General features: G+C 40.6%; 2 protein-coding genes across 4 annotated transcripts in view; both read right to left on the bottom strand.

The window, feature by feature from the left end:
* The window catches only part of LOC141939545 (T-cell activation Rho GTPase-activating protein-like), a 107,455-nt gene that overhangs the window by 80,573 nt on the left and 7,325 nt on the right, over positions 1-19,557 (bottom strand). The window lies entirely within an intron of this gene.
* Positions 1,007-19,017, bottom strand: FBXL3 (F-box and leucine rich repeat protein 3). Of its 3 annotated transcripts, none has more exons than XM_074859478.1 (5): positions 18,786-19,017; positions 14,573-14,936; positions 12,102-12,224; positions 8,806-8,977; positions 1,007-3,453 (listed from the first exon to the last, which is right to left on the bottom strand). In XM_074859478.1, exons 2-5 carry the CDS (start codon positions 14,933-14,935, stop codon positions 2,810-2,812), a joined length of 1,302 nt encoding a protein of 433 aa, XP_074715579.1. In that variant the 5' UTR covers position 14,936; positions 18,786-19,017; the 3' UTR covers positions 1,007-2,809. The 3 variants fall into 3 exon arrangements, with proteins under 3 accessions (XP_074715579.1, XP_074715580.1, XP_074715578.1); XM_074859479.1 differs by lacking the exon at positions 18,786-19,017 and adding an exon at positions 15,968-18,494 and having other exon boundaries at positions 8,806-8,914; XM_074859477.1 differs by lacking the exon at positions 18,786-19,017 and adding an exon at positions 15,968-17,441.

The following is a 19,557-nucleotide window of genomic DNA, read 5'->3' as shown; positions in this document are numbered from 1 at the left end:
AGCTGGTCAGGATTACTCTGACTGTTTGGCATCAGCAGCTTTCAAGAGTAAATTTATATCCAAAACCTGAAGTGATGTAGCACTTGAGTTCCGAGGCAAGATGTGTGACTGCACATATTAACTACTACCTAAACTGGACAACCAAGCCAATACTTAATTATCTTCTTCCAAAACAAGAAATAAAGGTGAACCCAGGGAAAATTATTTTCTACAGCTGTTAAGACGCCCACGTTCATGTTTCTAGCAAGCTTCATGAGAGTCTGTGGTACTCATTACTACTCACGTCATGGATTTTTTTTATTATTATTAATTTGTTCCAACATGTGTAGAAGCCAAATTAAGAAAATGTACAAGATTTGCTAAAAAGGAGCATTGTAGCTTTTCCTGAAGCTATTTAGAATATAAGCTTGCTTGGGAAGTTTGTTTTATGGCCAAATTATTCAAGCTAAGGACACTGTAATCAGTTTGATGTATAAAAACTGCAGGTCTTCAGTGCAAGAGAGACACAACTGTTTTCAAGCGGTTTTCTTATCCTTGAAGATTTTGGTAACTGTTATGATACTGTGTTGCATCGATGAAGGACTTTTTGAAGTCTGTGCAACAAAACAGAGACATTCTCAGAAGAGGCCAGCCTCTTGCTGGGGAAGCAGTTCGACTACAACTAAGTGTAAAGCCTTCAGCTGCTGCCATGTTCCCCCCTCAAGGCCTGACAGAGGTCTCTCTGTGAGAAGCAGAACGCTGGGTTTCAAAGCTGTGAACTCCAGAAGTGAGGAGCCTCAGGCATGGAGGCTGGGTCTTGCCTTGCAGTTATTCCCACCACCATGGCAGTAAGCAACAGATCAGCATACCCTGGCAATGTCAGACAGCAGCAGTCAAGGTCCAAAGAGGTTTTAGCTACATTACTAATGAGATTATTTCACACATTAATTTAGTGAAAACATGTCCTCTTCCCCAAATTACTGATCTTACTCCACCTTTATCACGTAGGTAGTTCTGAGTCAGAATATAAAAAACACTGAGCTTTTTTACTTTTACAGACTAAATATATTGACACATTTTATACAAATAAAAGCAAATTATAGTGTTACATTAATATAACAAATTCTAATACAAAAAATACGTATTTCATAAAATGCGATTTTTAAATCAAAGCTCTACAGAAACATATAACTCCCCTATAAAGATGTCCAGTCCATCGAGCAATGTTTGCTCAAAATATAGTTATGAACTTAAATATGCTCATAAGTGTATTACACTTGAACTATACATTTGGATAAGCATTACTGAAATCAGAAATGAAGAAAATCTACAGAAGTAGCTGTACAGCTCAAATGAGAAGCAGCCACTAGTTAAGTTCAGTACAGCCCACAACTGGAGGAGCTTTGCCTTGCTGGTGGCTGATCACACCTTTCAAACACATTCAGCAGTCACATGAATATTTTAGTGTTACCAATGAATAATCTAAGACAGAGAATAATGTAACTGTTGGCGGTAAGAAATGAAGTCACAAGCCACATCCAGATCACAGGCAATATGGTGCCTACACACCACTTACAGACTACAAACTTTCTTTAACAAAACTGATTTACCAAGTATTCAAAACAAAATTTTGCCTACTCCTCTACTTCACGCAAGTTTACTGCTTTTAGGTTTTTAAATATTATGAAATGATCGAACTAGCTGAATTAAAGGTATATAAAATGATCATCTATCAAACATTCACTTTATACATAAATATTTCTGAAACAGATTTACAGTATACAATTAGTTTATACAGCTTAAGCAACTGTTACAATGTCATTCAAATTGAAAGCAGCCAATAGATCTAAGGTTTTGTTAAAAGGTTCTTGGTCATCATTCAAATTTTAACTTTCTTGTCTCATACTGTTCACATCCATATGTCATCACATTTAACAAAACATACATTATTCCATCCAACCACATGCTGCAAAACCGGTTAATGTGCAAGAAATGCTCATTAACTCCAATGTGTTTCTAAATACAATGTATCTACATTCTTCCCCAGAATGCTTTCGCTTCCTGAGCTAGACATAAAATACCTTAAAACAGGTTTAGACACAGATCTGAGACCCCATAAGCAAACTACGTTAAAACGCATAGAGGGAAAACAAACCACAACACTTTTGGTAGCTCACACTACTATTTCTTTACGCTCTAAATACATTTTAGATGGAACTAATAATCTGTTGAATAAGGTAGCAAACTTGATATTTTAATTGTCTAAACTATATTATTGTGTATTGCTCTTGCCTTTTATGACTTTTATAGAAAAGAACACGTATATTTCACAGCCTACTAAATGCTCCTTATAATCTTTATCTTGTCATCCAGGTGATTGGATTTAGAAATGCGCTGGTCTGCAACAGAAGCGTGCAATTTTGGTGGGGTCCTGTTTGGTTCTTTAAGATCAAATCTGACTGTGTTCAATACTAGTATCTAAATCAAAGAAGGACAGCATATTAAAACTGCTGTTTTGCAGGTACATTCCAGTATTTTAAATACATTTTTTATTTCCATAAAAGTTTGAGGTCACTGTCAATGAACAAGACATCTAAAACAGAAAACTGATTTCTGTTTGGATGAAGAAGAGTTTTGGAGCTATCCACGATTTCTACTTCTGAATTGGGATTTCATAAATCATTTTTGAATGAAAAATTAATTTTCTAATCAAACAATGAAGTAACTTAAGTAGAAACTATAGTATTAAATAAGCTTATACAGTAAATTGCAATACGGTAAGCTTGGGTTTAAGGTGCTATTCCATGTGCCCTGAATTTTTTTAAGGACTTTACCATGTGGGCATCATGTCCGGGAACCAGACTCTACCGAGATGCTTTGAAACTTCCCAATGAATCTGCTCTAAGCTGTATTTCTGATCAGGAATCAAAACTTCCTCCATAATAGAAAGCTGAGAGAGACGACCGCCACACATCTTCACAAACTCAACAAAGGCACTGCAAGAGACTTCACATTCTCCTAGGCCGACGGCTGACAGATACTTGCAACGTTCCGCGATGCGGATCAGCTCCTCATCCAGTGGCCGCAATCCGTTGGCGCACACCACCAGTTCCACTAACCGAGGACACGTCATCCCAACACGGCCAAGTACGTCTTTGCTTACTGATCTTCCAAAGTAAAGGTGAGTGACAGGTATTTCATAACGAAAGAATGGGTCAAACTCTTCCTCGTACAAGAAGAAGTACATTACTAAATTTACTTTAGGAGAATGCTTGATGAAAGCGTCCCAGCTGCTCTTCTGAATTGTGTGGAACTGAGTCTGTCCAGGATTTTCACTGACAACATCAATGCGCAAGTGTTCTAACCTGACATGTTTTTCAGAAGACAAAGCAAGCAGAAGCTCATCACTCAGCAGGTGGTAGTTCAGCGCCAACTCACGTAAGCCATGGCACTGGTCAGCCACGCAAAGGATCCCTGGGAAAAGAGAACATTATGAGAGGGGTTACACAAATAAATATACCCATAACTGAACAGGAAACGCACGAGTTAATTTGTTTATGTATGTCAATAGGGTGCAGAGACCACATATTTCAATGTGCAACCAAGACCTACTATCAAGACAAAATTCATACTGGACAACCAGAACACGAAACCTTTTTCACATAAGCATGGTCTTGTGACATCTTTGTTCCTACACGGTAAGATACACATGGGCTAGGCAACTGCACCACTATTTTGCTAAGGAAACATCAAGAAGTTGTGACCTTGCGTTGTATACTTTCCCGTGGGAGTTGATTCTCATGTGACAAATACATAAATAGCATACTCTCACTGTTCTGCTCTATTGTAAGACCACAGATACACAAATTCATTTTTGTAAAAGGGGCTTACTCATAATTAAAGTATTTCCCCAGCCTGCTCTGGAAGAACTGCTGTCCCTCTCTGCGGCTGACAAAGCAGCCATGAATAAAATCTGTCACCTAAGGAAAGCAAACGTTAAATGAATGCTAGATTTTAATTAAATACAGAAGTTGCTGCTGTCAGTATTTGTTCTTTCTAGCAAAGCATAAATATTTAAATTTGGAAAACCAACAGCAAAAACCAGGGAAAACACTAAAAACTGGGAGCAGTAATTCCTAGAACAGCAATTTTCAGATTCTCCCTTTAATGAGTCAATATAACCTGCTGTTCATGGAAGACAAAGACATTAACAAAAAGAATTCAGTTCAGTCTCTAAGATTTCCACTCAACCTGTTTGCAGATACAAGCAATGGTACCATACTGGTAACAGTATTAAAAAAAAAGCACTCAAAAAGCATACAGTCCTCTGCATTTCATGTCACCCAGAAGGCTGTGTGGGATTCAGAATATGGTCTTTCCATTAGTAGAGGAGATGAGAACATAGTATTTAATATGCAACTGAAAAACCTGAGCTTAATACACTATAGCTTTGAAGCAATGGGAAGAAATACAGAGAGACAGCAGTCATTAAACTCAAAATAGAAACCTATACTGAACCTAAAACCACTTAAATATAAAAACATTGTATGAATATATACACCAAAAGAAGTACGTATTTTCCACCTGAGGATCTGCAAGAACACATGCATCAGAAGTTCTTCTAACTAGATCAAATACTGTCATTTCAAATATAAGAAGTTTGTTAGATGAATTTTAAAAAGCACAGAATTTAGGTAAACGTAATTTTAACCCAACTCTTATTGCAACTATTTACTGTAAAAACAGTATATGTATGTAAGCATACTTATTATTTCATTCAGGGAGGAGGGGATGGGATCCAAGATGAAGTGAAAATACAGATTTTTTTTTTTTTTTTTTTAAAGACTGGAGTACAAAATTAGAACAACTAAGTATAACTACAAACTCATGTGTACCTTCTACACATGTCAGAGAATTTCCTGTCCTTAAATCATAACAACAAAGTTATTCCACTCCCTTTAAGCAGGCTAGGGCATGCTGCTTTCATAGTACCTAGGTCTGTTGACAAATGAAATATTTTAAACAGAGTTTCAAGTCTCATCACTACACCATTTCAGAAAACAACTTGCTACAAATTTAGCATCCAAACCAGCTTGTTGTCCAGACTGCCATCCTTCAACAAATACTCTTTGTTAACTTTAAGGGTATGTTACTGACTAGTGCAATGCAAAAAGGGAAGAACAGGTTCAACTTGCTGCAATTTTTTATGTGTTTAGGACTGGATATCTGCATCACACACTGGCAATGAAATTCTGTACCCTGCATGTAGAACTGACAATTAATACAATGTAGGTAGTGACTGAAGAGCCTTCCTGGAGCCCAGTGTAGTCACAGAACATCCCCAGGCACTGACTAAACCTTTGTGTCACTAAGAGGTAAATCACTCTGATGTCAAACAGCACAGATTTGTGTCCAAAAAATCCCTCTATTTAACTGCCGATGCAGACACACCCTACACTCACTCTTCTCCTCTACTACCCCACTTGAAGAGAAGCAACCCTCCTACCCCCAAAGCAGTGCAGAAACACAGCCTTTACAGAAATGCTTTCAGTTCCCTCTGTTGCAATAGCTAGTATTTCAGGTAATAAACAACAGCACATCGATGTGGATTTAAAAATAACCATTATTTTGTTTTACAAGGTACTGTTGCAGTTTTAATGCAAGTTAAAGTTCAGAGGGAAAACAGCAAACAGAAGAAACTTCAGATATGCTCACACAGACGTATATATTGCTGCCTTTGTTTCTCCAGCCCAAACCCAAACATGCTGCTTTATCTTTGTAGATAATTTAGGAATTATTCATAGCATCCTTTGGAAGCAATTCACAGTTTGATACCAGTCTTCTTCCTTTATTGCCACAGTAGTGGAGTCTCTCTTGCACTACTTGCATTACTCTTCTCTGCCCTTCACTAACAAATTGCTTGAGAACTAATCTAGCAATGAACATCCACCTCCCACCCCTGCAATCTGAAGGCACATTATAACTTTTTAAGTGCATCTATAATTAATTAGTTTTGCATAACTCATGATCCTTTTGGTTCAATTAACGTTTTTCCCCATTTATAGAAGCCTGCTAATTATAATATTCCCATTAGAAAAAAATCCACATAAGTCCCAGTGCTCAAAGTTTCTAATTTTCCTTCAAGAGTCTAATTTTTTGCAGCCTGCCTGCTCTTGAAGCCAACTATCCACATACCAGCTCCTTTCTTTAGTTCCACTATGGTGGGTTGACTCTGGCTAGACTCCAGGTGCCCACCAAAGCTGCTCTATCACTCCCTCCTCAGCCGGACAGGGGAGAGAAAATATAATGAAAGGCTTGTGGGTCAAGGTAAGGACAGGGAGATTGCTCACTTATTACCATCACAGGCGAAACAGACTCCACTTGGGGAAATCAGCTTAATTTATTACCAATCAAAGCAGAATAGGGTAATAAATAGAATCAAATCTTAAAACACCTTCCCCCCAGCCCTCCCTTCTTCCTGGGCTTAACTTTACTCCAGAGACTCTCTCCCTCCTCCCCACCAGTGGTGCAGGAGGATGGGGAATGGGGGTTGTGGTCAGTTCACCACACGTTGTCTCTGCTGATTCCTCCTCAGGGAGGACTCCTCACACTCTTGCCCTGCTCCAGCGTGGGGTCCCTCCCACGGCAGACAGTCCTCACTAACTTTTCTAATGTCAGTCCTTCCCACGGGCTGCAGCTCTTCACAAACTGCTCCAGCATGGGTCCCTTCCATGGGGTGCAGTCCTTCAGGAACAGACTGCTCCAGTGCTGGCTTCCCACAGGGTCACAGCCTCCTTCAGGTGCATCATCTGCTCTGGTGTGGGCTCCTCCATAGGTTGCAGGTGGAGATCTGCTCCACCGTTAACCTCCATGGGCTGCAGGGGCACAGCCTGCCTCACCATGGGCTGCACCACAGGCTGCAGGGGAATCTCTGCTCTGGTGCCTGGAGCACCTCCTCCTCCTCCTTCTCCACTGACCTTGGTGTCTGCAGGGTTGTTTCTCTCACATTCTCACTCCTCTCTCCCACTGCTGTTGCTGTTACATGGGTTCCACAGTGCCCCCCCCCCCCCGCCTTAAATACATTATCCCAGAGGTGCTACCACCATCACTGATGGGCTCAGCCTCGGCGAGCTGTGGGTCTGTCATGGAGCCAGCTGGCATTGGCTCTGTCAGACATGGGGGAAGTTTCTAGCAGCTTCTTACAGAAGCCATGCCTGCTACCAAAAACTTGCCACACAAACCCAATAGATCCACCTTTTTCTAGATCTCAAGGAACATCCATACCTGAAGTAAGCAACCAAATTCTCTTGCCATTTGCTTAGCACCCTCTGGATTTGCCACTAATACATCTGATCCCATTCTATTCACCCCCACTCCATGAAGGACAATACTAGTTGTCCTTGTTCCTCAAACAGGCGCTGCCATTTCTTACCCACTGTTCAATTTAAAACATTGTACAGGATCCACCAACCAGAATACACCAGTCTAACAACTTCATAAACCCATGCCCTCTCTCAAATTATCAGGTGTAGGATGTTCCATAAAACCTTCTAGCAGGGATTAGCCACAAGCCAGCAAGGTCTGCTAGAGCTGACAGGTCGCTCTTCGATCCAAGTCCATGGAAATTACTCTCTTTGCCTAGCTACAAATTACTGCTGGACCCTCTTCCTCTCAACAGACACACTACAGCTCCTATACTTCTCAGATACAATGATTCTCAAGCGAAATTTCAAGTCGGAAAAACCAGTCATGCAAGCTGATTTAAACAAACCCCTGTCCACAATTACAACACTTTGAAGGAAATAACATTCCAGTTAACATGCTGGTGAACACTTTTCTGGACAAATCTACTGCAAAACAAACCTGCATTTTCAGGATTTCTTTATACAAAACCAAACACAAGGTTTTGTGTTAATACCTACAAAAGGTATTAAGTTTGTGTTTTGTTTGTTATCACTACAGCAACATGCCCTCTGGTACAGTATCATCTTCCCCACATACTAGGAGCCCTGCTGGTGCAGTTTACATATACCTAATATTTACAGTTGCAATATATTCACATGAAGAAAGCTATGGTGACTACAGTAGTTTCTACTTATCCTCAGAAAAGGAATTTAACTAAGTTGCCAGCATCTCATTTATAATTCTTCTTCCATTTCCCAGTGAAAAATTGTGTTAAGTTGATGGGCTGTGAATTGTTCATAAGACTTGCTGTGCTTTGTGTAAGTCTTCCACAAACATTAATTCTATGAACTTCAACAATCTTGAGTGATTTCATTCTGACATGAGCTGGCTCCATTCTTGCTACAAACACACTTAAGAGTGTTAATGAAGTACATTTAGTAATGGCAGAAGTTCTGCACAGCTCAGTCTCATCTCCCCTTTGTTGATGCTGTTGGCGCTTACTCTTCAGCAAAAGATGCTTTCTTTCAGAATGACCAAACCAGCTTCTTCATAATCCATGCCACTGCAGCACTCCAAACCCATACATAATGAACTGTGGAACAGGAACTCAAAGTTCCAAAGAGCTTAATTATACTGTAGTGCACTATCAAGTCAATACATACCCTTTGAAGTTCCACAAGAGGTTAGTTATTTGTCCAGAACAGACATGCGCTATTTTATTAGCTCAGTAGTCACTCTGCAAGTGGTGTAACAGATGGATTGACAACCAGCTGAATTACTATTTTATTCAGTGAGAGTTGCTGTAGATACCACATTCATCTTCACTCTCACCTCACCCCTATTTTTTCAGGGGTTTACTGCTTTCAGACAGAATTTAATGCATACATTCAAAAAAAGAAAATCCAAAACACAGTAGCTTACCAGCTGGAGAAACATGAGGACAACTGCTCATTTTCAACAGTTTGAGTGTGTCGCTGTTGTTAGCCACTAGCACTTTGAGAGACGGATCATCTACTGGTGTATCATCAATCTTAAGGGAGGAGAGGGATTTGGAGTTTACAAACACCACTGTCAGTGCAGAAATAAAGTGAGACTGGGAAAAAAAAAGTTTAAATGAAACAGTAGTATCTGAAATAAAAACATCAATGGTTTTACACTGTACACAGCAGTCCTAGTTTTCTTTCCTTATTGACAGCATTTGCTGAAAAAACATTCTTTTGATATTGCATAATTAAAAATTCATACTAAAATGGACATATTTTTGAGCAGAGGAAGTATAATAATTTTTTGCTATCAGTCTATGTATTTGGCAAATCAGAACATCTAACATTGAACACAAATCCAGAACCTGACCCAGGACAATCCGCTACACAAACTTAAATCTGTAGGAAGACCACGAGCAAAGAGAAAGCCTAGAAGTCCTAATTTTGAGGATAATTTGCAAGCCATCACTCTGAAAGAAGCATCCTCTGGAACAGGAATTCCCACACAGTAAGTTGTGCTGCCTTGGTCAGATGCAAACACAGCCAAGAGTGGCAACCCCATACTGTCAAGTGGTGTCCAAAGCCAAACGGTCCCACTGCCTGCCTACCGTATAGGCAGAGAGCATTTAGGGTTTGAATGGATCTGCCTTGCAAAGTTAACTGAGGTGGTCCAAACAGAGCCAAGGAGCAGGTGATCAATTAATTACCAATTAAGCAGCACAGATAATGCAGGTGCAGTGCTCAAGGTTGCTCCTCAGTGTTTTTATGCAACCACTGAAAACCACCAGTAAAAGCAGAGCCCAGGACGCCTTAACTTGAGAAACAGAGACTAAGGAGCAGATGCAGCAGTGCATGTAGAAATCATTGGTGGTGTGAAGGAAGTGAATAATTAGCTTATCTTCTTACATGATTGACTGAATAGAAGACTTAAAACAAGTACTTCCTCCATGCACTACTTTAAGTATTCCATAAAATTACCTGCTACTTTGATTTCAATACTGTTTCACTCCGAGCCACATGCACATGTAGAATCCTGAATACGGTTACATGAGAGAAGGCCTGCTAATAGTATTTGCTCATTCTTGTGATATGTTTGTGGGTTTTGCCAAAACTCACACACAATTAGATTTTGAGCAGAAATTAGTATTTTCACATTAACATAAACTGTCAAAGTCAGTTCATGCAAATGGAAAGTTCAGATCAGAAGCATTAGGCATTTAGGCTTTAGGGACCACTCCCAACTATACTGACAATACATTGATTATATACATTATGTACTGAAGAAAAAGTGCTTTAATAATATTTCCACTCTGTATTCTGAAAGTGTTAGCACTGTTTTTATTCTCTGTATTTAGAATGCAATTCCCTTCACCAAGAAGGCTGTTAAATAGAAAGGCAAAGAAAGTTAACTATGTTTGCAAAAATAGGTGAAACCGTAGTTTGAAGAGCTAATGGAAGACAGGCAAGATCCCAAAATGTGAAAGCTGGTGATTTAATGTCTTTTCAATATTGCCACATATGTAGCCTACAGCAGAATGTGCTTAGTGAAAAGACCAGGCAACACAATGCTAAATGTGATTTACAAATATTTGCCAGATGTCACATTACTTGAAATCAGAAGAGCGCCAGCGAAGATAATGCAAAGTATTTCAGACTTCCTATACAGTCTGATAAACAAAGAATACATTGCATAGTGTCAATCACTTTTCACATTCATTCATCCTTGCCTGCTTCTCATCCAACGGGCCTGTTACAAATGGCTTCCCACAGGAACTTATTATTCATGGCCCAATTCAATTTTTTGGTTTCATCAGTGGTCTACAAAAATTTTAAAATCATTGCTGGTCCCATACGCTGGTGACAGTGTTACTGGAGCCGTAAACATCAAAAGGCGAATTACGCCTCGACTTGACTTTGGCTCATTTTGAATATATTTTCTAAAGGCCACATTTAAACCTATTAGGAACAAAAAAAGGAAGCCTGTATTTTAGAAGCCTTGAAGCCAAGTAAGACCATAGCATGTACGACCACAAATAATTCAGCAAGCTGAATAGGACCATAACATATCCCTTCCGTGAAAATTAAGAGCTAAAACACCATTCAGATTAAGAAATAATACAATACACAAGAGCTGAAAGGACAAAGTACTGCTAACACACTAAGACTGTGGATTGTTTTCACTATGTTCAGGTTTTCTTATAGGCACATCTCAAAGCACATTGAAAAAGGAAAAAAAAACATACAAAACTAATTAAAGATCTAGAAAAACTTTGGAAATTAAGAATTCAAAATACATATTCAAGAGGACTACATGACGTGGCTGTGATCACCACCAAGGATAATAACTGATAATCCTTCTGTAGCTAACCTTGCTTAAACCTTATAGCCTACTTCCTTTCCTTAGGCTGTCCCTACTTCTTCCTTGTCCTTGTTGCCATCATCAGCAATGACATCACTGAGATCCAGCTAACAGCCTAGCTGCATCTGGCCCTTCACATACATGTGGACTGGATTCAAGAATTGAGGCTGCAAGACACCTGAGATGTCTCTGCCATAGAATAAGCAACCTGGCTTACCCCAACTGTTCCCCTGCTCCTCAGCAATAACACATTTCTACCTCACTAGCAGGAATTCTTGTTTAGAAGCACGTATAAGAGATCTGTTGTCTTCTAGATTAGATGTCTTCTAACAATATCTAACTTTTGGTAAACATGCAAGGTAAAAATCTGACAATTTCAGAAATACAGTGCACTTTGCCTAAGAATCCAACGCCTGACTGCGTGGCATGAAGCATTGAAAATCATGATCATATTGCTTTCTAAAGAGAGCACAACGATAATGTAATCCCTACAGCAAGTCCACGTGGATAAATCTCCACCACTCATTCGATCATAATCATCCCCTAAACATCTCCCACTGTACAATTACACAGACATGAATTGTCTAGCCTCCTGACTTGCGTCGCGTTGCTCAGTATTACATTGTGGTCAACAGACAGCAGGACTTGGAGCAACAAGGTCAGCACCAAGTTCTCACACGATGCAGAGAATGAGGGAAACTTTAGTTATTCATCTTAGTACAACGTCTCAGTTCCTCTCTTTAATAGAGCCTAGTAGTAAAGATTTCTTTACCAAAGAGTCATATTCTTATAATAAAACTTTTCTTAAAGTTATAGAAATACTGTATGAACCACTGCAATACTTTGCTATAGAAAAACTATACATATTAAAATACCTTTGGTAAATCCATGAAGCTTGGCCGGGCAGTTGAAATGAGCCCAAGTGTTTTCAGAGAGCAATTCACAAGCTGTGATAAAATATCACAAGCTGCTTCTGCAGATTCCTTGCTACTGTCCACCTTAAAACAAGACAGATTTGCTGTTCAGAAAACACTGCATCAAACACTCTTTACAAAAAAGCAGATTAGAGTAGATGTACTTCCAGCATTTTTTTCACTTCCCCTTCTGAAATGTGGTATCAAGAAAACCCACAAAACACCTCACTGGGAATCCATCAATGTAATTCTCTTTTCCCCAAAAGGTACATACCAAAAATCCAAGACAATATGCTACAAATTTACCACTCCCCTAAACACTTTGGTTAAAATTTAGCATGATGAGGGGTCAGCTAAACGGTTTGTTCCAAGATATTCAATCCAAATCAAATAATAAGCAAGTGGGGGTTCATTTGAGCCCAGAGCCTACCCCCACTTCCTCTTCACATTCTTCCTTATCAAAATGCAGGAATTCTATAAATCCCTTACTGTGTAAAAAAGCAGCTTCCTTTTACAGTGACTGAGCTCATAACATAGAGCTGCTGGAGAGTTAAGTGCATTATCATATGAACCTATATGACTGGACCTTCATCATTAATACCACAACAGATACGCAATCGATACTCTGGAAAAAAAAAATAGTTAGCCAGCTTGTTACCCAAACAAATCACTTTGTGTGCCTCCAGTGGATTTCCCCCAACACTCAGATGTGCTTTCCAAATAACCTCTTATATACAGTAGGTGAGACAGCCTTGCAAACCTACGGAACAGTAAAAAGCTTGATCACAAGATCAAGTCCACCATAAGCCGTGCGGCCTTGTCAGCAACTGATCTAAGTCCAATGAATATTGATTGTTCTGCTTAAACACAAACTGAAAAACTTTGATTTTCAACAATCCAATCTTTCTTTGCCTACAAAAAAACCCCCAAGTTCTCAGCCTTGACACAGTAAGTGTCAGTGTTATATCCACTTCCTTGTGATTATCCTTGCTACTTAGCATTTCATGTGATCTAGTGTTCATTCTGAAACACTGAAGCACAACTGAAGGGACACGTTGAAGAAATGATGGGGGTATCACCCTACCAGCGAAGGGCATCTGAAATCCTTCAAAATCACTTGGTGCAAAGCAACGTAGACAGGAGATAAACACTGGAAGGTCATTCCAACACTGCTATAAATTTTCTTTATTTGGACACCGATAAAACCCCCGCAAACCTGCGGTAACAGTTTGTATCTGATACTGCAACAAGCAGTAGCAATACACGTGATCAGGCAGAGGTGCCCCAGCAACTCACATGCTGATGATTCCTACATTAAAACTGCCAGATCTCAGAAACAAACAACTAGTACATTCACCTTGCTGCAGAAGTCATTTCCTTTTCAAATTTGTCACATAGCTGATGCATATGCAGCCATGACTGTTTCACAGCACCCTTCCAAAACAGTGATACATAAGACAACGTTAAAGGTTTTCATCTGCTGAAAATAATTCCATGATGTTAACCTAGCCAATGCTCACCAAATGGTATTTCTCAGCCAAGCACAATCAGTAGATTTGCAAATCCTGTGCAAACCCCATGTACTTTTCCAGTTAACTGAAATGCAGCTGTGCTGAGCAGATGCCATACACACAGACAATCCTGTACAATTTAGTACTAAAACTGTTGGTTGCTTACTAGTAGTACTGAAGTCACCCTCTGTGCATTAGATTTTTTTCTAACTGTGAATATTAGATCCTACTCCCTACAGGATGTGAAACAGGGAAATGCTAAATTTATGCATCCTGATCAAACTTAGTTCTGAGGCAGGTACCCACACGTACATTAGTATCAGAACTGAAGTACTTCTGCCCACTCACGGAGGCAGAATTTTAAGCAGCTAAGGTGCTATGAGAAAAAAGAAAAAAAAGCAAACAAAAAATCCCCATCTAATGGAATTAAGGCAATGAAAAGGTATTCCAATGAACAGTTATTCCAAGTTTTGATCCTGAAAATATATCCAAATAAACAAATTAATTGGGAGGTAACCTCCATGTCTATATGCCCATTTAGAGAACCCATCTTCAGTATACTAGGCCTGAAAACAAGGCCTACCACACTAAGAGCTGCCGTATTTCTTTTTAAATAAAACTGACAATCCTAATCACAAAAATAACATCATAAACCTCCCCTAACGTTTAGTGATGTTCTTTAATTTTCAGCATATTAAAATGTTTTGATCACAATTGTCAAGTACCACTTATCATTACTGACATTACATCGCACTTCTCATGCTTTGATATTTACATAGATGAACTTTCAAAACTCTCAAAAGTACCAGAGATATTACCTTATAATATTCTGAATAAAATGAAAGAAAAAAAAAGAAAAAGAACTAAGTTTAATAGATGCTTTTATAAAACTACTTTTTAAAAGTCTATAAAATACACTACCTTGAAGCTGACATACTGCAGGTGATTGGAATGCCTCTTTATTATTTGCTTGATTAGTTCAGGATGCGTAGCCCTCAAGTAAGACGTAGCTGGTTGATTCAGTTCAAACTCAAAACACCTCCAGAGATCAGGCATATGAAACACTTGGTTCCAGCTTCGGCAGACCTGTGATGCATGAGCACGATCCAGAAGGGGCAAGTACTGAAACACCTGCAGGATAATGTCTTGAAGCAGGTTCGCCCAGTCAGGACTCTGCACAACTATGGTTTTCTGATCTATAATCTTGTGTCTCTTGCATTCTCTCTCAGTTGTCTCTTCAGATGAACTGCTGTTGGCCTCATTACTTCTCCTTCCTCGTTTCATTCTATAAAAATAATTAAAAAAAGATAATCTATGTATCTTGTAAATGTAACAATGGAGCTGAAAAGAACAATATTAATAGAGAACTGTGGAGGTGAAAAAACCGTATTTTCTCTATGCATCCATTTTAAATCAGTATCCTTAAAAACATTTCATCGAGAACATTGGCGTGCATTTGTTTTCCCAACTAACTAGTAATAGGGATTATGAAAGATTTCTAGTAACAGTCTGGAAGTTTCAACCCACAAAAAAAGGGGTTACAGAAGAGTCAGCAAACTTTCTTCAAACTCAGATTAAATTCAGCAAGTCTGATGCAAAAACTCTCTCATTCTCAGTAACATATACTTCTTCCATAGTGGTCTCATTTACACAAGTTCTACCTTATATTACATTATTAAAGAGGGGAAAAAAACCCACCACTACATACATCCGAAATAAATCTGAAACTGGGTTTTGATCAGAGTGTGTTCTTTCATACATGCCAGTTTACAATTGAATTTAGCATCCAATCACCTATTTTTAAAAGCCTAAGTGCGATGCACGTCATGTCCTGAAGGACTAGGAATGAGACCTCACCCTAAACTACAAAACATTCAACTACAGTCTCTAAAAAGCTAAGAGAATCGGGCGGGGGGGGGGGGGCTTGGTATGTATAAACATGCCCCAGCCCCCTTGATTTCTGCAAGATAAACACGGAGTTCATGCACAGTGAAATCATCCTGGTTTAACAGTCATGTACAGTTGCACATATACAATTACCATATGCCCAGTTCACTTGCTATCTGGACAATTAACTTTCCCTGCTATGTACTGCAACTGAGTAAAAGGTTAGAAGTCTTTTTGAAAACAAAGTGTAATAAGCTAGATGGACAAGTAAAAAATTATACTGTTTATCATCCAATCCATCACAGATTATTTTTTCAAAGCCAGCATCTCTTTACCTATCTTTAAAACACTTCAATCCCACCCACTAACATGGCAAAAGCAAGCTATCACTTAAGGTCTGAAGCTATTCATGAAATTATGTAAACAAACCTGAACATTCTGTCATGAAACACTGATGAACAGAATTCATCTCTCAATCTTTTTCAACTCTGTCTTTTAATCCCAGTAGTACTTTGGGGCAATCATAAAATCAACACACTACCGGGCAAAAAAACCTCTTCTTCCTTCCTGAGAACTATGTACTGTGAGTCACAGCTCATGACTGTGAGACTATGCAGAACATGACTCCTGTGCTGAAACAAAGCTTTCCACCCGAGAGAGAGCCACTGACTTCACTGGTACAAAAGAAAAGCAAGAAAACCAAAGAGGGACTTGGAACCATCTGCAACTAACCAAAAGATGAAGGAACTGGATTTTGCAACTGTGAAAACTGAATAATTAAACTTAACTAATCAATAATTAGATCAGCAAATCCACTGCAAACCTGTCATGTCTGTATTTGAGATAACTGCTAAGCATAGTCCAAGAACAGTACTTGTAATAAGCTAGTCTGAAATGCAACATTCCTTTAAACTTTACACCAAACATATTCCAGACAACCACAGCTAGGTTACAACAAGCAATTACCATATGCAAGATAATTTGGGATAGCACGTTTGATGTCTTCAAGTCTTTTCAAAGCCATCTCTCATTAGTCTGTGAAAAACTACACAAGGTAACTGTTAGACTTGGCTCTCCAAGTCTTCCTCTATAGATATCCTGCCTCATCTTTTGCTAGTAAGATAATATATGTGCATAAATTTTCTAGTTAGGTAGGCTACTTTTATCACTGCATTAGGGGGTCAAGTTCTGGATTTTCTCCCTTATCAACATTATAGGGGCTATTGTGCACATACAGTAGAGCTGATTCACATACAGCACGTTTACTGTAACTGATCTTTTCAGATACAAGCATTAGATCTGACACAATTTTTTTCCTTCCCCCTGTCCCCTTTTTCTTCCAGGAAAGACCAGGAGTGAGCTGCCACTGACAAAACTGTATGAATTTTTCTGCTGGCAAAGTAATCTCTGAGACGTGGCTGATAGAAGTGGACCAGGTCATCAGCAGCCAACTTACAAGTTGCACCTCTGAGCTAACTTCTAAGTAGTTAATACATGCTGATTACAGATCAAAACCCACTCCTGAAGTTGTGGGGTACTATCCCAAGTTTTTATAGACAGCCAGTGAAGAAAAGAGACAATATGGCCATCACTAGAGCTATACTGATGATGAATTTCAGGTGACAGTCTTCCAAGAAAATGAGATGTTACGTGTTTTAAGTGCCATTGACTTGAAAAGTAGGGGATGGGAAAAGACATTTCCAGAAAACTTTTTTTGTTACTGACATCTCAGATGCTTCTGTAATTGAAAAGAAAGAGTAATCATAAGATTTCAAAAATACCTCCTTGTGGATCTTTTTCTAAAGAGAAAGCAAAGTCTAAGCTCTAGACTAAAAGATATGATTTTTAAGACTTGCAGACAACTGCTTTGTCATCTAATTAATTTGTTAATCTGATTTTTGTCATCTTGTGTCAGAGTTTGAAGTATTGGAATTTTTTTTTTAAACATAACTGGTTTTAACATCTTAACACACCTAACAATAAAACAAAATTTAAAGAATGCAATTTGCATGCAGAAGTTTGCAGTCACCTATAATTATTTATTTTTTAAAAAAGGCCACTTAAGAGAGTAAACCTTTCTGCAAACTGAATACAGGAACAGGCAAATGCAATTAGGCAGTTCAGTTCACTTTGTTTTACGTATCTGATAGTTTAAAGATCTAACCATTTTAAATCCAAGGCCAACAGAAATAACTTTTCAACAAGGAAGACACTGATGCAAAATTCCATGCTAGCATATTACTGTATAGGTACAACCTATTTCTCAAACAATGACTGCTTATCACTTCTTACAACACTTGAACCATCAAATATTGCTTTTAACTCTCTCTGGCATACTGAGGACACACTTAAGATTGATCAGTTTTCCCAAAATGCTGCTATAATCAACTTTGCTTTAAATGCTAAGATCTTGACCGAAAAGGGGGGAAAAAAAAAAAAATAAAAAACAAAATAACAAACATACCTAACTCTACCAGGACAGAAAGATTAAGTGAAACCAGAATGCTCGACTCCTTAAGATTGTCCAAGTAGATTTCTCAACCTATTCTAACAACTTGTTTCTGAACTCAGTGTTCCAACCTCCGCATCTGGGCACAATCCACGCTATCTTCTTTGCCATACAGTCATGTTCAACCACAATCACATAGTTCAGTCGCCAAGCAGGAGGAGGAGCAAAGCACATGCTTAACATTGTTTTTATTGCTGTGCAAGGTGCAGACACAACACAATGGCAGTTAAAGAGTAAAAAAACCCAAACTGTGCACGGCTGTTTACATCCTGCTGATAACGCTTTCCATTGAACAAGCCTCACTGAGCTCGTTGCGTTGTTTTACACCTGAAGTAAGGCCGCTCTAGAAATAAAAGGAGTGAGGTAATGGGGGGAGCGGACTTAAAGAGGGGGCGACCCAGACACACACCTGACCCCTCCCTAACCGCCGCGCACAACTAGTTCTGCTGAGAACAGCCAGAGACTTCCGATTTATGACTGTTATGAGAAGTCTGCGAGGCAGCGACACCCTATAGATACGGAGGACTAAGCTTTAAGCCCCGCTACTCCCGGAGAAGCTTCCCCGGGGCGCGGGGCTCTGACAGAGCACGGGCAAGCGCTCCGCTCCCGGGCAGGGCCCCAAGACCCGCCGCCCCACCCCCCGCTCGGAGCCCTCTCGCCTCCCTACCTCGGCGGCGCAGCCGGGATCCAGGGGAAGGTCCCGCTGCGCCACCGCCCACCCCCGTCCCGTCCCTTCACCTGGCGGCTCCCTGCGGCGCTTCGCATCAACCGGGACCCGGGCCGCGCTGACGCCTCCGCTCCGGCCACATCAGCCCCCTCCACAGAAACCAACCCCAGCGCCTCCTTCACCCAGCACTGCTGCCTCTCCTGTCCCGCCGCGCCGCTCCCCTCTCTCCCTCCCTCCCTCCCTGTTTACTTCCCGGCAGCGGAAGCGACGCCAACCAGCCAAAATGGCGGCGGGCGGGCCGCGAGGCGGCGCGCCCCCTCCCCTCCCCTCCGCTCCTCCCACGGCTGCGCGCGCGGGAGGCGGGCGCCGGCGGGCGGTGTCCCGGCGCGGCGCGGCTGTGGTAGCGGGCTCGTGCCGCCCGCCCGGTCCCGCCGAGGGCACGGAGGAACGGCGGCTGCTCCTGCCGCTTGCCTCCCCCCGCGGCCGCCGCCTTCGCCTGGGTGCTGCAGTGCGGGCTGTCAAGGCCCGGGCTGCTTGGAGGCGTCCCCGCCGCGTGCTCGGCCAGGAAAGGCAAGAGTGAAGGCTGGGGCAACGACCACAGGAGCTGGGCCTTCATCGCTGATAGAGCCGGTTCCCTCTGCTGCGGCAGCTCTCTGTCAGGCTGCCCTAGGAATAAGGGTAATGGAGAAAGGAAACAGTCAATGCTTCGTGGGCCCAGCAGCTGCTGGGCATGAAGCGTTGGGATATGGCCAGGCAAAGAAGACAAGGTGGTGCGTGACAGCTCCCCTGGGTTGCCAAGGCCTCTTACAGTGTGTTCGCTACACATGGGGGGCATCATATACA

This window comes from Strix uralensis, chromosome 2 (assembly GCF_047716275.1).
Source record: "Strix uralensis isolate ZFMK-TIS-50842 chromosome 2, bStrUra1, whole genome shotgun sequence".
NCBI classification, from domain to species: Eukaryota; Metazoa; Chordata; class Aves; order Strigiformes; family Strigidae; genus Strix; species Strix uralensis.
This window is presented reverse-complemented; position numbering and strand designations above follow the sequence as displayed.